This window comes from Canis aureus, chromosome 13 (genome assembly GCF_053574225.1).
Source record: "Canis aureus isolate CA01 chromosome 13, VMU_Caureus_v.1.0, whole genome shotgun sequence".
Lineage (NCBI taxonomy): Eukaryota > Metazoa > Chordata > Mammalia > Carnivora > Canidae > Canis > Canis aureus.
The window spans coordinates 7,112,292-7,134,129 of record NC_135623.1 but is presented as its reverse complement, the minus strand read 5'-3'; the positions used below and the strand labels follow the sequence as shown (position 1 = coordinate 7,134,129).

General features: G+C 52.7%; 1 protein-coding gene across 1 annotated transcript in view; it reads right to left on the bottom strand.

The window, feature by feature from the left end:
- Positions 1-9,752: 9,752 nt before the first annotated feature.
- SLC2A1 (solute carrier family 2 member 1) overlaps positions 9,753-21,838 on the bottom strand; it is a 29,112-nt gene continuing 17,026 nt past the window's right edge. Inside the window, exons 3-10 of the mRNA XM_077844436.1 lie at positions 14,698-14,858; positions 14,320-14,560; positions 13,509-13,671; positions 13,231-13,418; positions 12,924-13,028; positions 12,383-12,484; positions 11,229-11,432; positions 9,753-10,841 (exon numbers count right to left, since the gene is read on the bottom strand). Of these exons, the coding sequence (XP_077700562.1) occupies positions 10,641-10,841; positions 11,229-11,432; positions 12,383-12,484; positions 12,924-13,028; positions 13,231-13,418; positions 13,509-13,671; positions 14,320-14,560; positions 14,698-14,858 (1,365 nt within the window). The 3' untranslated portion in view covers positions 9,753-10,640. The remainder of the gene's footprint in view (positions 10,842-11,228; positions 11,433-12,382; positions 12,485-12,923; positions 13,029-13,230; positions 13,419-13,508; positions 13,672-14,319; positions 14,561-14,697; positions 14,859-21,838) is intronic.

Here is a 21,838-nt window from a genome sequence, read left to right as displayed (position 1 = left end):
ACAATTACTGTCCCCATCTTACAGCTGATGACCTAGGGCAGAGAAGTTAAGAAATTCACTAAAGACGAAGCAGTCTAATCCTGGGGCCTTAAGTTTTTTTTTTTTTTTTTTTTTGGGAGGGGGGGCTTAAGTTTTAACCACATTCTATATTATAACTTCACTGCCATCCATACAACTTGTGGCAGACAAAGAAAGGGTGAGATGATTCAATGCAATAAAATTAACATGTCTTTGGAGCTACAGAAGAGGATATAACAGTGGTTCTCAACTTTGGTTGCATATTAGAACCTTTGAAGGAGCTTTGAAAAACCCAAATGCTCTGGCTGTACGCAGACTAATTCTGTAATACAGAATCGTGGAAGAAGACTGGAAGGGCCTCAGTTTCTAAAGAAAAACAGAATTAAAATTCTTAAAAAAAAAAAAAGAAAGATTTTATTTATCTATTCACGAGAGACACAGAGAGAGACAGAGGGAAAAGCAGGCTCCGTGCAGGAAGCCCAATGTGGGACTTGATCCCAGGACCCCAGGATCACACCCTGAGCCAAAGGCAGATGCTCAACCAACCTCTGAGCCACCCAGGTGTCCCAGAGTTAAAAATTCTTAAGAACACTCAAGAATTCACTCAAACTGTACTAGAAGTTTCCTTTCTTGCAACCTGGGTGAGGTTGCAAATTTCAATCAGATGAATTACAGGACATGATTTGAATCCAGGAGAAGGCTATGGACAAGAAGTCCCTGTTGTGGCAACTATAAGGGTGGCTCAAATAGAATCATCTTGGTAGCCTGCAAAGCTCGGGTCCTGCTATCCAGTGTTGAAACTCTGACTGATAATGACCTTACTGTGTTAATAAATTGTCAACCCAATAGCCTCTGCTTGTGTAAGATGTCAGCCTCAGCCTTCCTGAGAAGGTAACTATATCACAACCATGAACTGTTGAGCTGGTCACCTCAAGGTGACCCTCTCCAATGGTAACTCTATCATGGTTGTGAATTGTTCACCCAGTAATCTGAACTTTGCGGAGATGCTAGATCTTTATTCTCAGTGATTAAGTGACTTTCAAACCTGAAAAGGCTTAAAATTAAACATACAGATGATAAATATATCAAACTTATCATATTTATACTTTTGTGTTTAAAAGATGTGTATGTGTTATAATTTTGAAATAATATGGCCTATTGAAGAATCTGGTAGAGGGATGCCTGGGTGGCTTAGTGGTTGAGCTCCTGCCTTCGGCCCAGGGTGTGATTCTGGAGTCACGGGATCGAATCCTAGATCAGGCTCCCTGCAGGGAGCCTGCTTCTCCTTCTGCCTGTGTCTGTCTCTCTCTCTGTGTTTCTCATGAATAAATAAATAAAAACTTTAAAAAAATCCCTTTAAATCTAACATATTTTTTAAAGTTTTATTTATATATTTGAGAGAGAGCAGAAGGAGGGGCAGGGGCAGGGGCAGGGGCCCACAACCATGACCCTGAGATCATGAACTGAGCCAAAACAGAGTCGGATGCTTAACTGACTGAGCCATCTAGATGCCCCAACCTAATTAATGCATATATTTTAAAGATTGATTGATTGATTTAAGAGAGAGAGAGAGCACACCAGTGTGGGGTTGTGGGGAGGGGCTCAAGCAGATGCCTTACTGGGCATGGAGCCCAACTCAGGGCAGATCCCATGACCCTGAAACCAAGAGTCAGATGTTTAACTGAGTGTACCGTCCAGGTGCCCCGACCTAATTAATATTTTTATATAAATATTATAAATTTATACATAGAATAGTATAATTATAAATTAAATTCTTAAGGCTTAAATAAAACCAAAGTTTTGAGTTTGTGGATGAATAAATGTAATTTTAACTAAAAGCCCAAGATATTATAGTCTTTTCTGTTCACAAAATCTGCCCTCAGATATGAAAAAAAAACCTGATGTTATTATTATCTATATTTAACCAATGAAGAACTGAAGTTCAGAAAAGTCCAGACAGCAGTCAACTCCATGCATGTCTGGCTCTAAAGCCTGTGCTCTTAACCAGTGTCCATGTGGCTTTCCTGACTGACCAACCCTCTAAAAAGTCAGGTGACTTTGGAACAATTAAATACAATTTCTTTAAGTGACTTGATTAATGTTTGCTAATATGCATTATAGATTGGCTTTATAGCTAAGCAGTCAATTTCAGGTCAAGGAAAGAGAATTTATTGGCTTATATAACTGAAAATTCCGGCTGCAGGCAGTGTTGCTACAAACTAAAACCCTGCTCCTTTCTGCCCTCTGTCTATGGTAACTCCATTTAGAGACAGGGTCTCCTTTCCCTTCTGGTGCAAGATGATTGGACTATTCCTCTGGACTCAAGCACTGCTAAAAAAATTGTGGCTGCCTCTCTCCCAAATGATTCCCCCTGAAGAGTCATTGCATCTCATTAACTCTGACTAGCTTAATTAAGGGTGTATTATGGAACTAATCATTGTGTCTGCGTATATGTGATGCCTTAATTGTCCATGCCTGGGATTGACACCAAGTTTGAGGTAGAGTCAACTCCACCACATACACTTGGGCTTAGGGTAAGGATTGTGCAGTGTATGTAGGACACCATCAAGTGGACCAACACACGCATGTGGGTGTCCCAGAAGGGGAAGAGAAAAAGAAAGGGACAGAGGGAATATCTGAAGAAATAATGGCTGAAAGAGACAGATGGAATATCTGAAGAAATAATGGCTGAAAACTTCCCACATTTGATGAAAGAAATGAATATGAACATCTAGGAAGCTCCATGAACTCCAAGTAAGATGAATTCAAAGAGAACCACACTGAGACACATAAGATCAAACTTTCAAAAGGCAAAGACAGAGAATTTTTTTTTTTTTTACAAAGAGAGAATCTTAAAAGCAGCAGGAGAGAAACAAATAATCAAATACAAGGAATCCTCAATAAGATCATAACCAGATTTCTCATCTGAAACTTTGGAGGCCAGGAGTCAGTAGGCCAATATATTCAAAGTGTTCAAAGAAAAAAAAAAAAACTGCCAACCAGGATCTACATGTGACAAAAATGTCTTTCAAAGGGGAAGGAGAAATTAAGATATTCTCTGATAAACAAAAGCTGAAGGAATTTGTGACCACTAGATCTGATCTGCAAGAAATGCTCAAGGGAGTCCTGCGAGGTGGAATTGACACCAAACAGTAACTGAAGCCATATGCAGAAATAGAAAACTCAATAAAGGAGCACCTGGGTGGTTCAGTGGTTAAGTGTCTACCTTGGGCTCAGGTCCTGATTCTGGGGTCCTGGGATCAAGTCCCGCATTGGGCTGCCCACAGGGAGCCTGCTTCTCCCTCTGCCTATTATCTCTGTGTCTCTCATGAATAACAAATAAAAGGTTTAAAAAAGAAAACTCAATAAAAGTAAATACATGGTAATTACAAAAGCTAGCGTTATTGTAACAGTGGTTTGTGACTGCATTAAGGAGGCACTCGATGTAATGAGCACTGGGTGTTATACACAATTGATAAATCGCTAAATTCTACCCCTGGAACTAATAATACGGTATATGTTAACTGAATTTAAATTAAAAAAATTTTTTAAGAACGTGCATGTGCCTAGAAGTGTATTCATAAGGCTAAATAAATAATAATAAATTTTGTAAAGGATTTTATTTATTTATTAGTGAGAGACACACACAGAGAGAGAGAGGCAGAGACACAGGCAGAGGGAGAAGCAGGCTCCATGCAGGGAGCCTGACATGGGACTTGATCCCGGGTCTCCAGGATCAGGCCCTGGGCTGAAGGTGGTGCTAAACCACTGAGCCACCCGGGCTGCCCAATAATAATAAATTTAAAGAAAAAAACTAATCATTGGTTTAAAAGCTGGTGTTATTATAACTTTGGTTTATTACTCCAAATTTTGTTTTTAACATAATTTAAGATGCTGAAGAATCTTGAAAAATTATTAGTTTATAGTTTATGTTTTGGGGCACACAATGTATAAAGATGTAATTTTCTGCCATCAACAACCAAAAGCGGTGGGGAGAGAATTACAAAGGAACAGAGTTTCTGTATCTTATTAAAGTTAGACTGTTATAAATTCAAATTAGAATTTAACATCCTAAACTTTAGGATGTTAAATGCAATCCCCATGGTAACCACAAAGAAAATAGCTACAGAATATAAACAAAAGGAAAAGAGAAAGGAATTTAAACATTTTACTACAAATGAAATCAACTAAACACAAAAGAAGACAGTAAAGCAGGAAACAAGAGCCAAAAAAAAAAAAAAGCTATGGGGCATATAGAAAACAAATAGCAGGGATCCCTGGGTGGTGCAGCGGTTTGGCGCCTGCCTTTGGCCCAGGGCACGATCCTGGAGACCCGGGATTGAATCCCACATCGAATCCCACGTCGGGCTCCCGGTGCATGGAGCCTGCTTCTCCCTCTGCCTGGGTCTCTGTCTCTCTCTCTCTCTCTGTGACTGTCATAAATAAATAAAAATTAAAAAAATAAGATATTTTAAAAAAAGAAAACAAATAGCAAAACAATAGAAGTAAGTCTCTCCTTCTTGATAATTACTTTACATGTCAATGGGTTAAATTCTCCAATTAAAAGACAGACTGGCAGAATGAATAAAAACATTTGATCCAACTAGATGCTTCTACCAAAGACTCACTTTAGATCCAAAGACACAAATAGATTGAAAGTGAAAGACAGAAAAAGATATTCCACACAAATAGTAACCAAAGGTGAGTAAATATTACTCTCCTAGTATCAGACAAAATAGACTTTAAAGCAAAAAAATTTACAGATTACTAGGGGATATTAGCAAGAGGGAAGGGTGTAAAAAAAAGCAAGCCAGCAAGTACAAAACCTTAAATGGCAGGTTAAGTATTCCTTCTGCAATGTGTAGTCTCCAAGGCTATCCAGCAGGGAGGACTGGTAATCTCAGATCTGAGTGACAAGAACTGAAATGGGAAGACTCTGGAGGAAGTGGACTTGGTTGAAGAGGTATTTCAGTTTACTCAGAGAACAATAAATCTTTTCCCATAAATGACTTGACTTGAAATATACCCTATAGAGGTGCCTCTGAAGATATATCTCAAAGAGTTAGATGTGATTTTTGAAAGTATAAAATGAAAGGCTAAAGCTTGCCTAAGCTCCAGCACCTATTGCCCAACGAATAAAAGAACAACCTTATAGATTTTTGACCTGGTTGCTTTTGATCTAAGTGGTTTTTAAGAAAGCCAGCATAAGTTGGCTATATAATCATCATCATCATCACCATCATCATGTAACCATTTAGTGAGCACTTGCTGTGAGCCAGGTACCATTAGTCTCTTCTCATCCAACATTCACAACACTGTGATGGTACATGTTCAGTTATTATCCTATTTTCATAGATTAAAAAAAGAAAAACCGAGTCACAGAGTCATATGCAGCATTACTTCAATTAAAGTTCTATGCTTCCTATTTCCAAGGCCTGTTCTCAGCCCCACATTTCACATACACAAGCAGTTGCACTTGGTGGAGAGCATAGAGCACCGCCCTCCCCACTCCAATGATGGGCTGACAAGAAAAGAACTGCTTGACCCCTTTATGTCTCAATTTGTTCAGCAATAAATAGAAATAAAAACTGCCTCTTTGTTGAGCAGAGGGATGGGAGATAAGACCAGTTTTTCCTCTTGATTAGATTTCAAAGGAGGCAGCTCAACCATGACAGAATGGGAGGCTGGTTAAGAGAGTGTAGAGAGCATAGTTCTGTTAGCAGCCCAAGGACAGTTGCCTCATCTTGACAAGGGGCATAATAATAATAGTATCTACCCCCTCGGGTGTTTCTAAAGATCCAACGTATTAATCGATGTCATAGATTTAGAACAGTGGTTGACAAATAGTACTCATTATCTAAACACCAGCTGCTATTGGTATTAAAGATAGAAAGTAGGCCACCAGGGATCATTGTGGCCATAAATATATGTAACCTCCAAGCAGAGAGAGGAGAGAAGCCCACGCTCACTTTGGCTTCCTCTCAGCTGGCATTCAGTTTGGAGGATTAGTTAACCAACAGAAAGCAGAACTCAAAGAGATGACCCGGGTGGAGAAAAAAAGGGTTGGGAAATAAAAGTTCTTATTTTTTATTATGTATCTGGTCAAGCAGTACATGAAGAGTATACCACTTGGCCTTGCCTAATCCTCGAAGATCTCTGGGGTAAATATTCTTACCTGTGTCCCTTGTCTTAGCTCTCACTCCCACCTCTGTAAAAAGATAATAAAAAGTGATGGGACTTTGTGTCTGGGCAATATGCCCCCAGAGCCTGTACTTCTAACCCCTATCCTCGGTGCGTGGGGGGGACTGAGACATACTAAGTTATATCACAATCTGCACTAAGGTGTATGGAAATAAATGATAAGCCCCAAATACTTTGATATGCCTTGTTTAAAATTTGATTTTAAATCTAATCTTGGGACGCCTGAGTGGCTCAGTGCTTGAGTGTCTGTCTTTGGCCCAGGACGTGATCCTGGAGACCCGGGATCTAGTCCCGCATTGGGCTCCCTGCATGGAGCCTACTTCTCCCTCTGTCTGTGTCTCTGCCTCTCTCTCTGTGTCTCTCATGAATAAATTAAATCTTAAAAAAATAATAAATCTACTCTTGATGATACTTCTAATAACTTGAAGTATCTCAAGTATCAGTGACACTTCATGAGAAACTTTGAGTGCAGCCTGTTGGCACAAGCTCTTTTGAAATATAAAACACTAAAACAATCTATCCTCTGCTTAGAAAGGAAAGTGGTGAGAGAATATTTACCTGCCAGTTTTTATACAGTTTAGGTTAAATCTATCCTTATTCTTTATACTTATTTCTATCATAGAGAGCAATTGAATTCTGAAGACCCCTGACTAGGAAAGGCAATGAAATTCTTGGAACAGTCAGAGGTTTTTTTCATAATTATCTTTCATGGGTTGTTGTAACCTTACAACTGTATTTTATTATAGAAAACTATCTGTGTTGAAATGTGGAAGGTCATTCTGGGATGCCAGGGACAGGGTCACCAAATGGAGTGTTGGAATGGCCCCAGTGAAGAGTTCTCTCCGAAGCAATCTATTCTCTCTGAACCCCTGAGAGGCTGAGGTTATCAGCACAACAGCCACTAGTTGGCAGCAGCGTCCCAAGGAGCAGCTTCCCCCAGGGCAACGATGGCATAGATCACCTGGTGGAAAACAAGAGTATAGATGGCAGGGGGTGATCTGAGCGGACGAGACCCAGAGGCCCACAGGGGAAGGAGTATGCGGAGGTCAGAGGACAGCGTGATCAGTGCCTAGAGGATGGTTGGGGTGAGGTGGGGGCAGTGGTGATGAGCAGCGACGAGGCTGCTTCTGGGCGCGAGACACTGATCCTGAACGGCCTTGAATTTCTGGCCTAAGGAAGCTAGACCTTATCCCAGGGGAAATGCGGACCCAGGCAAGGTGTTAAGTAGGAGAGAGACATGACCAGAGGTGCATTTTGGAGAGATGTGCAGGGGTGCGTGGCTGACTCGGTGATCGTGGGGTTGTGGGTTCAAGCCCCACACTGGTTATAGAGATTCCTTAAAAATAAACCTTAAAAAAAAAAAAAAAGATTTGCAGTGTGGAGAGTAAGGGGAGACAGAGAGGAGAGGGAACAGCGAGGACGTGCTGCCGTGATGCCGGGAGAGGATGAGGGCCAGCAAGCGCCGTGGGGGGAACGGGTCAGATCGTTAAAAATGCTGTTTTAACAGAAGGGAATGCATGTTCGTTCCCTCTTATTACGTGCACATGCCGAATTGTTGGATTTTCCGCCCAGAACTGCACGGGAGGAACTCGAGATCGTGGACTTCCACGGGGTCCCTCCGCAGCCCCCGCCCAGAGTCTGCGGGGGGACCGGGCCCGCGGGGAGGGCGGGCTGCGCCTGCGCAGTTGGCGGAGCACAGGGAGGCCGCGGCGGGCGCCCCACCCGGGCCCAGGGGCAGCAGATGGAGCATCTCTCAGAGCGCCGGCGAGCTTAGCGAAGCCCGGGAGAGGACGGCGGCCGGGGGCAGCCTCGTTGCCTCCTTGCCCCTTTCCGTCGGGAGCCGTACGCTCACCCCCAGGGCGACCGCGACCCCCCGCGCCGACCCAGCGCCCGCGCGCCTCCCGCGTGCGGCCCCGGCGGCCAGGCTCTGATTGGTGGAGGCCCGGGCCCCGCCCCCTCGCCAGCCAGCAGCGCGGCTGATTGGCGGAGCCGCCGCGGAGTCCCGCCCTCTTCCTGCAAGGCGGGCGGGTCCGGGAGCCGGTGCGGGAGCCGGTCCGGGAGCCCCGCCGCTGGGGCCTGCGGGGCCGCTGGGGCCGCTGGGGCCTGCGGGGCGGCGGGGCGGCGCGGCGGAGCGGGACTCGGAAGCTGCGCCTCCCGGAGCATTGTGGGCCGCGGCCGGGGCGGGCCCGGGCTCCCGGCGGCCGCGCGCGCCGCGCACCGGGCGAGGAGGGGCGAGGCCGGGGCGGGAGGGACCCGGGGCCGCGCGGGGCTGGGGCTCGTGGGCGCCGGCGCCGCCGCATCCTGGAGCTCCGGCCTCCGTGCGCCCCGCGGGAACGGCTCCGGGCTCTCCTCTCTGCATTGCCCCTCCAGGGCCCCTCGAAGCTGACAAAAAGGATGCGTCCGGGGGAAGCTTCCTCCGCCTCCCCGAACCCGGCCCGCCTCCAGCCCTCAGGCAAAGCCTAGGAACCCCTTTCTGAGCCACGCCCCCGCGTTCGTGAGACGGGGATGGAGGACTGAGACTTTGTACCGATGGCAAGAGGCAGAGGCACTTCGTGTACCAGGTGCCCGTCGCGCCGTCTCCCTCCCACGACCACGCTTCGTGCCAAGGAAATTTTACAGCTTTGCCTGAGGGCAGGTATGAGGGCTTCTCCAGGCAAACCCCGGCCCGGATTCTCTCAGCTGAACCTCTAGGGACAAATCGCCCTGGTCCCATCATTCCATCAACTGTTTGCCGAGTGCCTGCTGTGTGCCAATCCCGCCTTTCATGCCAGAGACGCAGATGAACCCAATGGACTTCTTTCCATGAAGTTGGTTAGAGGGAGAACCGAGGAGTTGTCGGTACAGGGTGGAAGGGCACAGTGCCCGAGGAAAGGAACAGGTGAACCCCTTGAGGTTCTCGGGTGGGAAAGGGGGTCAGAAGTCTTAGAAGAGGCCACAGGGGCCTATCAGCTGGAGGGGGCATGCCAAGTGAAATGGATGGGGGAAGGCCGCTTGACCCTGTTCACTGGGCCCACTGGGGGGAGGGGGTGCTGGTAGGAGGGGTCAGGTATGGGGTACGGGTTGTGTAGTGTTGTTAAAATAGGGGTTCTAGCATGGCTTGCTGGGAGATTTCAGGCCTCTCCGCGCCTGTCAAATGCAGATAGAGCACAGACCACACATTCAAGATAATGCATATCAAGGCCTGAGCACGAAGGTTGGCACTTAACTTCATTTTTGAATACCAGTTATCATGTGAAATAGAAATGCCTCGAGTGCCAGGATATTTTGATTTTCTCTGAATAAGGGGGACCATACAGATTTTTAAGCAATAAGGGTCTCCCATCCAAGTACTAAGCAGGCCGGACCCTGCTTAGCTTTTGGAGATCAGATGAGGTCAGGTGCATTCAGGGTGGTGTGGCCCTGGACTAAGCAGCAGAGGGTGCTGATCAGAAGTGCTTGGAAGCTCAAGTCACAAAACCCAGAGTCACTGTAGCAGGTGCTCCTCTCCCATCCAAATCTCCCTACCCTTAAAGCACAAGCATTTCAAAACCGTGTTTCTAAAAACCAGCCATTTATATCTGTTTAGGTAAGTTACAGAAGGAGTAAGGTGGTGTATTTACAAGTTGGTTTGTCCAGATATACTATAACTTAGTGTCTGTATTTAATATTGACAACCAAAAATATATATAAATATCTTCCATCTATACACAGCAGGGCAGGAGTGTCCATGTCTTCTTGAGCAGTGAATTCTCAGCCTCCCATGGCCCTCCTCTCATGGTGATCGTCTGGCCCTCAGTGCAAAGGAGACTAGAAGCTGGTAGCCCAGTCTGGCCCTTCCCCTTTCCTCCCTGCACTCCAGTGCTCTCAACTGGTCTCAGGCAAGGCAAAATTACTTTGAGTGGTTGGGCAGGAAGAGATGGATAAGGGCGAACCCTAATGGAGCCTGACCCTCAGGGTAGGAAGATCCAGGCCTCAGAAGAGAGTGGCCACAGCTACCTCTTGGGGTAGAAGCAGCATAGTTCATAGTTCGATTAGTGTGTCCTTGGTCATAGGTCCAGCCCTACAGATTAGCGTGGTGAAGAAGGCAAGTGTCTAGGCAGGACTTGGTCCCCACCTTCAGGTACTGAGCCATTCGGGGTGAAGTCTGGGGTGTAGATACAGGGGACTCTGGCTGATAAAAAAATAATAACAAAATCAGTAATAAAAAAATTATAAAACTTGTTGCTTGTCTGCATAGATCTGAGCAACAGTCTTGTTTTTGTTAAAATCCTGGAGCCATAGAAGTCCTGAATACTCTTCTGGACATCATTGTTGGCTGAACAAAGGAGCCCCAGGCCCAGCTCTGCTGAAATCTGTCAGTTTGGAAATCGCATCCAGCTGCCTGTGCTCCGAGAGATCCTTGGAGCTGCTGGGAGCAGGCCAGGCTGGTGGTGTGGGGCGCCTCACACTTGGGAATCGGCCCCCAGGGGGTGGAAGAGCTCCTCGGGTGTCTTGTCACTTTGACTGGCTCCCCCCTGCCGGAAACCGGAAGCAATCTCATCAAAGGTCCGGCCTTTGGTCTCAGGAACTTTGAAGTAGGTGAAGATGAAGAACAGAACCAGGAGCACGGTGAAGATGATGAAGACGTACGGACCACACAGTTGCTGAAAGACACACATACACTTGGTTGGAGTACTGACCCTACAGCCTGGCTGTAGAACGTTGGCCTGTAGGACTTGGGGCCTTTGATCTGAAAAAGGGAACAGCTACCCACAACCCAGGAATGCTAGGATGACTCAATGAGCCTGCCTGCACCTGGCCTGTAATGGGCTCCTGGGAGCAGGGTCCCCCTGCAGAACAGAAGGGAGACCATTCAAAGCTAAGGAAAGAACCCTGGAATTGTGGTCAGCATTTTTAGCTGTGGCCTGGGCTCCTGAACCTCAGTTTCCTCCTCCACAGGACTCTAATGAGAAGAGCTAGGAGAGCACTTTGCACAACAGTGCGGGGTCCTGCGTGGAAGAACCGTAAGCATGGAGACTGGGGGTTCTCACCTCTACATACTGGAAGCACATGCCCACAATGAAATTTGAGGTCCAGTTGGAGAAGCCAGCAACAGCAATGGCAGCTGGGCGAGGACCCTGGCTGAAGAGTTCAGCCACAATGAACCATGGGATGGGGCCAGGGCCCACTTCAAAGAAGGCCACAAAGCCAAAGATGGCCACGATGCTGAGATACGACATCCAGGGCAGTTGTTCCTGTTGAGGACAAGAGAGGGGTGGAAAGTTAGATTAGGCTGTGATAGATGCACCAAGGAACAGGGCTGAGAGCTCTGAGCTGGGAGGAGGAGGCCTGGGGCTGATCCTGATCGGCCACGTGACTCAGGTACCCTCCACTGGGTCCTGCTTTCCTCACCTGAACGAAGCTCTAAGTCCTGTAGGACTGAGTGTGAGCTCGAGCATTCCCTCTGGGAATGGTAACCTGCTGTGCATGTGGAAGGTGCTAAGGTCCCTGCGGTCCCCGGCTCTGGATGCAGAGCTGTCTGCCTGAAGCCGAATCATGTGGAAGAGCTTTGCTGGGGGCAGGTGTTAAAAATGACCATACTGTTGGCTTCCTTGACCAGAGGATGGACAAATGAGCGTTCGTGCCTGGAAAGTGGGTGGCACACGGTTCCCACAGAGGTTAGAGCCACAGGCTTGAGGTCGGCTCCTGGCTCTGTCCTCTATCTGCTGCGTTCCTAACCTCACTGGGCCTACGTTTCCTCACTTGCATAATGGGATACTAACTGGACTACACGGGGCAGTGGTGGGTGCCGAGAGATGGCATGCTTCCATGACTTGGTGGGGAAGTGGGTCCTACTTTCTAGGGCTGTTCGGAAGATGAACGAAGGCCCGGGAGGAAGACCCTGAAAGGCTTTCCCGGCAGAGCAATTCCTGGGGAGAGGGACTTGGGTCCTGGGCCAGAGGTGCTGTGGTGAGAAAGCACCCACCGGTGGGAGACCAGAGGGGAGTGGGTGGAAGGGGATGGCCTCGGGGGCTGGAAGGTGAGCCCTGAGCCCGGGGAGGGGAGGAGGAGAGGGCAGCCCCCCCCCCCCCCCCGGGCTCTGGATGCCACCAGCCGCGCTGGGGCAGACACAGTCAGTGTGGGACCGGGAACTCTCGGCGCCCCCCAGCCCCGCTGCCCGCCCCCGTCCGGCGCCGTAACCCACCAGCAGCGCCAGCGCGATGGTCATGAGCACGGCACAGCCCGCCATGCCAGCCAGGCCTATGAGGTGCAGGGTCCGCCGGCCGGCGCGTTCCACCACGAACAGCTGTGGGCAGAGACCGTGTCGGTGACCCCGCCGCACCCAGAGGCTCGCCCCAGGTGTTGGCAAAGCCACACGGCGCTGCAGACACCCAGGAAGACGGTACTGCCTCCCCCCGGGGCTCGGCCGAGGGACCACGTGGGACCCGAGGGGCAAAGAGCTGGCTCCAAGCAGCAGGACGGGGTGACGGCGGGGCCCACCCAGAGCCGGACAGGGCGCATCCCGGCTGCCACTCCGGGTGAGCCGCTGCGCTTCCGTGAGCGTCAGCGCCCCACGCGGTTTCACTGAGTAAGGAGCGTGACCCGAGCATGAGAGGAGCCGGCACTTAGGAGAAACCCGACACCCGCCTGGCTCACAGCACACGCTGCCACTGGGTCCACTGGGTCGCGAGGCCCTGGGCCCCCTGCGCCGCAGCGGACCGGAGGTGGGGCCCGGGCAGACTCACCGACACCACGGTGAAGGCCGTGTTCACGATGCCGGAGCCGATGGTGGCATACACGGGCTGCTGCACCCCCGCCTTCTCGAAGATGCTCGTGGAGTAATAGAAGACCTAGGGCACGGAGAGGCTGTTGGGGCTCGGCCAGGGCCGCGGCCCTTGTCCTGCCTCTGTCCCCACAGGACACGGGGTGGGTCACAGACACAGGGCCCGCCGCACCGGGCCAGGGATGGCTGTCCTCGGGCAGGGCTGGTCTGGTCTGTCTCGGCCAGGACCTGGGCCGCGGGGCCGGAAGGGGCGGCTGAGGGGCACTCACAGCATTGATGCCCGACAGCTGCTGGGACAGCTGCAGCACCACGGCGATGAGGATGGGCTGGCGGTAGGCGGGCGAGCGGAACAGCTCCAGGATGGTGACCTTCTTCTCCCGCATCATCTGCCGACTCTCCTCCTTCATCTCCTGCAGGTCGCGGGTCACGTCCGCCGTCCCGCGCAGCTTCTTCAGCACTGGGGGGACCGGAGGGAAGGTGGGGGTGGCTCAGAGCCAGAAGGAGGCCGGGGCCGGGGATGGGGAGGAGGGCAGGGCCCTGCCCGTACCACTCTTGGCCCGGTTCTCCTCATTGCGGTTGATGAGCAGGAAGCGGGGGCTCTCGGGGCACAAGGGCAGCAGGACGCACTGCAGCAGGGCTGGGATGAAGATGACGCTCAGCAGCAAGGGCCACAGGTCCTCGTTGCCCATGATGGAGTCCAGGCCGAACACCTGGGGGAAGCAGGGGTGTGGGAGGTGGCCCGAGCACCCCTGCCCTGGCCCCCGCCGCTGGCTCCCCCTCTGGCCTCCGCCTGCTGTGCCGTGGGCTGCTGCTTTAGAGCAAGCACCCAACTGTTGGGGCGCTGCCGGGAAGCTTCGCTTCTCTGTGCCTTGGGTCCCTCATCTGCCACCCGGGGAAAGCACCAGCGGGAGGACAAGTGGCACGGCTACAGATGTGGCAGCAGTCACAGGGCATGGGAGCTCTGGGGATGGGGGGGGACAGCCTCCTGGAGAGAACGCAGTGTCCAGGTCAAGGCATCGAGGCTGGAGGCAGGAGAGCCTGGCATGTGAGGCACCTGTGGGCTCCCCTGGGGCTGGATCCCAGGGAAAGGACAAGACACAGGGATGAGGCGGTGGGACGAGAGGGGTCAAGTCATCTGGACTTGGCTCTCCCACCAGGGAGGCCCCAGGGGCACTGAGCGGCACAGTGCTCTCCGGGACCCGGGCCTCCTAGCGTGTGTGCCATGAGGCTGCCCCTCGCCGGGCTGTGGAGGGCTGGGTGAGAATTCTAGTCAGGGCATCATCTGGACACAGACACGAGAGCCACTGAAGCGGTGGGGTGCGGGCAGTGCCGAGCAAAGAGACCCCACCCCAGCTCACCTGGGCAATGAGGATGCCAACAACGATGCCCAGCTGGTGCAGGGTGCCCAGGGCCCCGCGAAGGGCCGTAGGGGACACCTCCCCCACGTACATGGGCACGAAGCCTGTGGTCAAGCCACAGTACACACCAATGATGAAGCGGCCCAGGATCAGCATCTCAAAGGACTTGGCCAGTTTCGAGAAGCCCATGAGCACAGAGGACACGAAGGCCAGCAGGTTCATCATCAGCATGGAGTTCCGCCTGGGGGTGGGGGTCACAGGTCAGGTGGGTGCCTGGATCTCCCCAGATTCCCAGGGGCTAGGTCACAGGCAACACCCCGAACGGGCAGGGAAGTCTCTCCCCCCTCCCTAGCCAGGGCCAGGACCCCTTCTGCTCACCGGCCAAAGCGGTTCACAAAAAGGCCCACAGAGAAGGAGCCGATCATGCCTCCTACAGAGAAGATGGCTACGGAGAGGGACCACAGCGTGGTGAGCGTGGTGGGGGAGATGCTCTCCTGATAGCGATGGATCCATGTCTGGTTGTAGAACTCCTCAATCACCTACAGGGGGAGAAGCAGCCCGCTGAGCGAGGTGTCGGGCCCCCCACTCACTGCATGTCCTTGAGCCAAGCCCCTGCCTGTTGTGGGCCTCAGTTTCCCCAGGTGAGAAACCAGGGGCTGGGCTCCATCTCGAGGAGTGGTGCGGGCTGTCATGCTTCCCCCGGTGTGGCTCCCGGGGCCCTGTGGTGTCACATGTCCCACAGAACTTGCTGGGGAGGCCAGCAAATGGCCAACGGTGGACGGTCAGGCCCAGGGCAGGAAGATGTTCAGGAGAAAGTGCTTCCCCCCACTTGGCCCCTTTCTCTTCAAGATGCCTGAGGTCCTAGGCTCCTGCCACCTGGGCACTCTCCCCAACCCCCCTGCTGGGGAGGAAATACAGCTGGCCAGCTGGCTCCAGATGCTTGGGGACAAAGGGAAAGGCAGGCTCGCTGACTTCACCCTCACCCTCGGCCTGGTGTGACCACCTTGCGCTCCAGCCGGGCTCCCCAGCCTCTCCTAACTGCTCCCTGAGCGCCAGGCCCAGCTGCTCGTGGGGGTTCACCCTGAAGGACCCATGGCCTCCTCCCCCCTGCCAGGTGCCCAGCTGGGAGGGATGGGGAAGGCTAAGGACAAGGAAGCAGTTCCAGGAACTGGAAGCACCTGCCCCAGGCGCCTGCCCACCAGCCCTGCCCCACACAAGGGGGGCTGGGCCTGATCCACCGGTTCTGCCCGAGAACACTCACCCTACTCTCAGGCGACACCGACACACACCCAGGGCCACAGGACTGGACTGACCCACCCAGCTGCCCGCAGCGCTGGGCATGGGCCCAACATGCCCAGAAACAGCTTCCTGTGTACACGCACCGTCATACACATACTCGTGCTCAGTCTGAATGCTCTGGCTCCCGCCGGTCACAAACCTGACTGGCCCTCTTCCCTTCAACCACTGACAGCTCCACCTCGGCTCCTTGTGCCCCCAGCCCACCGCCAGCACCCCTTACGTGACCTCCTCCACTGCTTCTGGAACCCCCAATCGTCCCAAGCTCCAGGGGTCTGACGGAAGGCGGTGGGTAGCCACAATTGCCAAGGGGGAAACCGAGGCCCTCAGTCCCAGAAATGCTCACGGTTGTGATGGGTCCTTGGCCTCTGTTTCCTGCCCTGCTGCCACGGTCTATCCCAGGTCTGCAGACACCCGACAGGAGGCCAGGCTCCAGGGGTTAGGATGGGTTGACATGGGTGTGGGGAGGGGAGGGAGGTGGCCCTAATGATCTACTTATGGGTCCCGAGAAGCCAGACAGCACAGGGGTGAGGAACCTAGACAACTCTGCCACTGCGACTGAGGGCAAATCATGTCATCTGGGACGGCGACAGTAGCAGGATGCATGTCATAGTGCTGTAAGGGATTAATGAGACAGAGAGTGCTTGCACAGTGCCCAGCATCGTCACCGAGTCAAGGGACGGTTCTGGAACCAACCCAAGGGCAGTGCAGACCACTGACCAAGCCCTACCAACCCTGCAGCCCCTAATTAAAAATCAAGGCTTGGGCCAGAGATCAGCCCCCATGTCCCCACCTGCCCCCATCTCTACCCCAGCTCTAGGGCTCGTTTCCACACTATCCATGGTTACTTGGCCCAGAGCGCCCAACCGGCCACCTTACCATGCTGAAACCTTTTGAGATCCAGCTCAAAGGGTCCCAGAAGTCTGAGGGCAGGGAGCCTACTGGATTCACACGGGGGCCTATCCTGATGAGTGGATGGAAGGGTCAATGAGGAGAGGGCCTTACTTAGGCTCTCCTCCTGGGAGCCCCTGCTTCCGCTGGGGGCAGAAAGGCAGATTTTAACAAAACAAAACAAAGTGCTTCTGTTCTTCAAGGGATAGAACCAACCTCAGAGAAGGACTGGTTGGGAGAAGTAATGCTCCATTTATCAGGATCTGCAGAGAACAAGCTGTCCTGGACAAGGGGACGGTCCAGATAAATGACACTCGCCCCACTGAGGACCCATCATCGGGGTGGAAATCTCTCTCCCTTCTGCCGATCTCACTCTGCTGCCCTTGGGGCTCTCTACAGGGGCAGGGAGAGGTATTTGTCCCAGATAGTCTTTAATTTTTGCCTCCTGTAGTTCTCAGGGTCTCCCTGTGCGCCCCCGTGGTTCAGATGCTATCTCAAGAGAACTCGCCACGTATCATTCTGATTTTTGCCAAGTCGTCTGCTAATGGAATTGCCTGAACTGCGTGCAAAGAGTCAACAAGTGCTGAGTAAGGCCTTACTACCTAAGTGAGCTACAACATGTGAGGCTGAGCTTTCAGGTCTTTAACCCTCTTCTTGAGGCTGGCTGGAGATGTTGAGGCAGCCAACAAGAGGACCACATTCCCGGGGGCTCTCCAGCCCCGGTTAAGGGTGCGCTGGTGGTAACAAGTCAGAAGGACCAAGCCTTGTCCAGAGCTAGCTCAGGGGCTCATGAGCAACCCTGCTACTCAGACCACTTTATGGGGGTGGGTGAGGGTAGGGAGCCAGCCCCTTTTGCCTTCCCTGTGGCCTCAGGCTCGTCCTTTCCACCCCCCAGCAGCCCTTCCTGGCCAGGCTGAGGCTGTGCTGGGGCTTCCTGCCTTTTGATCTGACACCTGACATTTCTGGGAAGAAGCTAGGCTTGGTTTTCCATTTCTGCTGCTGGTGTGGGAACATTGTGTCCTCTCGCTGCCGGGGGTCTATGCCCCACATGGGGCTGAGCTGGCCCTTGGCCCGGGAAAGGCGGCAAGTCCCTGAACAATCAGAAGAATCCTCCATGGGGAGGAGTTCTGGGGTCACCTTCCACCACTGGCTGACCTCCCCATCCATCCCAGCCGCAGCTGAGTGCCCTTACCTGAAAAAGAGCCTATTCCCTCAAAAGGAGCCCACAGACCCAGTCCCACCACAGGGTCACCGGCAGCCTCCATGAGCCTGGCTTGTGCTCCCGAAAGCTCGCTCCTCACCTGCTCCTCACAAGCCTGGGAGACACGCTCGCTCCTGCCGCCACCCCCACGCAGTCAATCACCAGGTCCCGCCAATTCTCCCTCTGGATCTGTCCTAGTCTCTACCCACGCAACACCTGCCCTAGGCCTCACCTGGATTCTGCCCCTGACGCCTCCCATCTGCTTCCCAGGACTCAATTACTCCCCATCAGGGCACCAAAGGCCTGCACGCACAGGCGCCAGGCTTGGCCATCCACCTGCCATCTCTGCTCCCTACCCCCCATCTCCCCAGCAATGATGGCAATTTTTAATTCACTAATATCTGGACCAACCAAAAAACACAGGGGCTCAAGGACTTTTTTGGGAACAAATATTAGTTTAAAAATGCACTAGGCCACATCAAAGATTTCTACTGGGGACACATAAGGAGAGGCCATCCCAACCCTGCCTATGACAGTCTCAGAAAAATTAGGGGGTAGATCCTTCTATGGCCTTAAAACCAGACAGGTCTGCCCAAGCATCCTACCCCTGCCAGCTCACAAAGGCAATCCTCAAACAGCAGCCAGGGTGCAAGCTGCCCAGTCTCCCCTCGTTAACCCCAGATGCCCACTTGGAGACCCCGTGGGGGGTGGCATGGCGAAGTGAGCTGCTCTGGGCAGCTGAGGCCCTTGCACAGGCGCTCCCAGTGAACAGCTCCTCCTCAGCCTGGGGCTCTCCTGGGGGTGGCAAGCTTGCATCACATCTGACTCCCTGGGAATCCCCTCACTTCCCGCCCCGTAACTGTAGAAGGACCACATGCATGCGTGTCTGCAGAGGAAGTTCGGACTTCCTCTGTGTCTGGGCAGTGTCTGCAGTCAGCCCTGGGCATGAGCCAGAGTCCGCGGCCCGCACATGGAATAAGCTGTTCCGCACGCTACCCCTGTTCTCTCCAGCAGAGAAGTGCCATCTTCAGGGGAGCACGAGGCACAGACAAGGGTCCCCATTTTTTTTTTAGTTTTTTTTTAAATTAATTAATTAATTTATTTATGATAGTCACAGAAGAGAGAGAGAGAGAGAGGCAGAGACACAGGCAGAGGGAGAAGCAGGCTCCGTGCACCGGGAGCCCAACGTGGGATTCGATCCTGGGTCTCCAGGATTGCGCCCTGGGCCAAAGGCAGGCGCTAAACCTCTGTGCCACCCAGGGATCCCAAGGGTCCCCATTTTTAAAGTGCCCAGAGACAAATTATCCTGAGGGATTCACAGTGCCAGAAAGAACCTCAAGAACTAGGGGCCCGCCTCCAGGAGTGTGTCCTCAGACCCTGCCTGGCACAGAAACCCCAGCAGCCTACAGAGCCCCAGGGCGCAGACTTCAGCTCAGGGAAGAAAACCCTTCTAGGTTTGAGGATGAGATTGCCCACCACACAGGTAGTGAGTTCCCTGTCAGCAGGAAGCATACAAGCCAAAGTTTAGAGCAGAGATTGCCAAGCATTGTATGTAAAAGGCTAGACAGATGGGCAGCCCGGGTGGCTCAGCGGTTTAGAGCTGCCTTCGGCCCAGGGTGTGATCCTGGAGACCCGGGATCGAGTCCCGCGTCGGGCTCCCTGCATGGAGCCTGCTTCTCCCTCTGCCTGTGTCTCTGCCTCTCTGTGTCTCTCATGAATAAATAAATAAAATCTTTTTTAAAAAATTGAATTGTTTATAAATAAATAAATAAAGGGCTAGATGGAAAGCATCAGGTAGGGTCTGCTAACTACGTACGGCCACAGGTGCAGACTTTTCTCCACCTGTCCCCCCAACCCTTTATTTTTTTTTTATTTTTTTAAATTTTTATTTATTTATGATAGTCACACAGAGAGAGAGAGAGAGAGGCAGAGACACAGGCAGAGGGAGAAGCAGGCTCCATGCACCGGGAGCCCGACGTGGGATTCGATCCCGGGTCTCCAGGATTGCGCCCTGGGCCAAAGACAGGCGCTAAACCGCTGTGCCACCCAGGGATCCCCCCTCAACCCTTTAAAAATGTAAAAACCATTCTTAGCGCATGGGCTGTACAATAACAGCTGCTGGCTGGATTTGGCCTCCCTGCCAAATTCTTGATCTAGAATTCTAGATTACTGCCAAGAGAAGGGGTATGCTTTGGAACCTCTGGCTGGTCGCAACATCCTTCCCCGTAGATTCCCCTCTCCACCCCACAGTCTTCTAGATCATCCTGTGAGCCGGAGAGTTAGAGCTCGCTCTCCAGCCCCTGCGCTCTCATCTAGGATGTTACTGGGGGGTGAGAGGGTTAGAGCCACCTCAGCTCTGAGCCCCAGTTAGGAAGAGGAAAGGGCCAGCATGCCCAGCTGGGTGCCTCAGCCTGGCCCTGGCTTCCTAGGCCCTGTGTTCCCCTCCCCCGCAGCTAGCCTCCCTCAGTCCAGAGTTTCTGTCTCCACAGCAACCCTCGGTCACACCCCAGGGTCAGCTGGGAGTCGAGAGCAGATGCTACAGGTGGGGCTGGACAGATAGCCCCACCTGCTAGGTCCCCTGGGGCCCCTCTCTGGGGCCTGGAAGAGGCCCAGGCAGTGGGCTGGAGCCAGGAGCTGGGCCCCGACCCCACAGCAGAGGTTCTGACCACCCACACTGCTGCTCTGGAAGGGCCCCGACACAGCCTCTCTCTAAACCCAGGCCAGGCCTTCGCTCTGGCCTCCTCCCTGGTCCCTGACCTCCAGAGCCTCCCCTGCCGGCAGACGGATCTTCGAGTCCCTGTGTGGTCCCCTCACAGCCTTTCCTGGCTCCCCACTGCCCTCCTCGCACTCCCACCGACCCCCGACCCCCCCCATCCCCCCACCCCCGTACCACCCAGGCACCCCACACCTCCGCTTGGGCTGCTTCTCTGCCTTCTCCCCGAAGAGCTGGCTGTTCCTCACCTTGCAGAGAGCACACCCATACCCCTCTGAACCCACCCTCCCCCTTCTCTCCTGCAGTGGTGCTCAACCCGGGGCCATCTGGCCCTGCAGGGGACACCAGGCTGTGTGGGGGGATGTTTTTGCTGGTCACACTGGCGGGAATGCTGCTGAACATCCTACCACGTGGGACAGCCTCCCACAACACCAAAGAACTATCTGGCCCCAAACGTCAATGTGGAGAAAACCCCCACTCTGTGGGCCAGGTACCTTCTCCCTCCCTGTTTTCTGCTCCTGCAGGGCCTATCCACACCCCGTCCATGCTTCCATCCATGTTGGACAGCTTATTTCAAAGGAACATGTGCTCCCTCGGGACTAAATTTCAACATTGGGGGCGTCTGATTCATCTGTGTCACTGGGTCCCAGCACAGGGCTGGGGTAGAAAACCATGAATCTGAGGGGCTGAAGCGATGATATAGCTGTGACAAGCTGTGATGGTGTAAGAGATTGTGCAACTGTGTGTGGGAAACCGTTGAGAGGTCTGTACATGACTGAGCTTGACTTGGCCTGGAAGTCAGAGCAAGAGCGACCAGCTGGGTAGCAGTTGTAGGTGTGTGAAAGGTGTTTGGGGACCCATCCGGCCCTAGTATAAAACCTCCATTCCTGCTATGGTGGTCCAGACTCCCTGGACTCACATCCCAGACCTGCTGCTTACCAGCTGTGTGTCCTTGCTTTACTTGTTTAACCTCTCTGTGCCCCACTTCCTTAAAAAACAGGGATTATAGTGCCTCCCTAATGAGGTTAGTAAAAAAGAAACAACTGAATTGATTTCTGAAGCACTGAGAACAAGGCCTGGCTCACACAGTAAGCTCTAAGGATTTGTATTAGTGGAAGTGAGGGAACGGGAGAGGGGAGGGACCCAGAACTTTCTGGATCTTGACAGAGATAAGGAAAGGGAGAGACTGCCTGGAGCCCAGAGCCTGGAGGACCTGGAGGACGGAGCCGCCCTAATGGGCAGAGAGCGCTGTGATGGGAGGTCTTGCCTCTAGTCCTTTGACTTACAGGCTGGGTCACCCAGGGCAGGTCTGCTCTCCAGGCCAAGTTCCTTCTTTGTCAAACAAGGAGGGCTGAGCCAGTGCACCATCAGGCCCCTTCCAGCCCCAGCCCCGGTTTCTGAGGATGCCTTATTCTGAG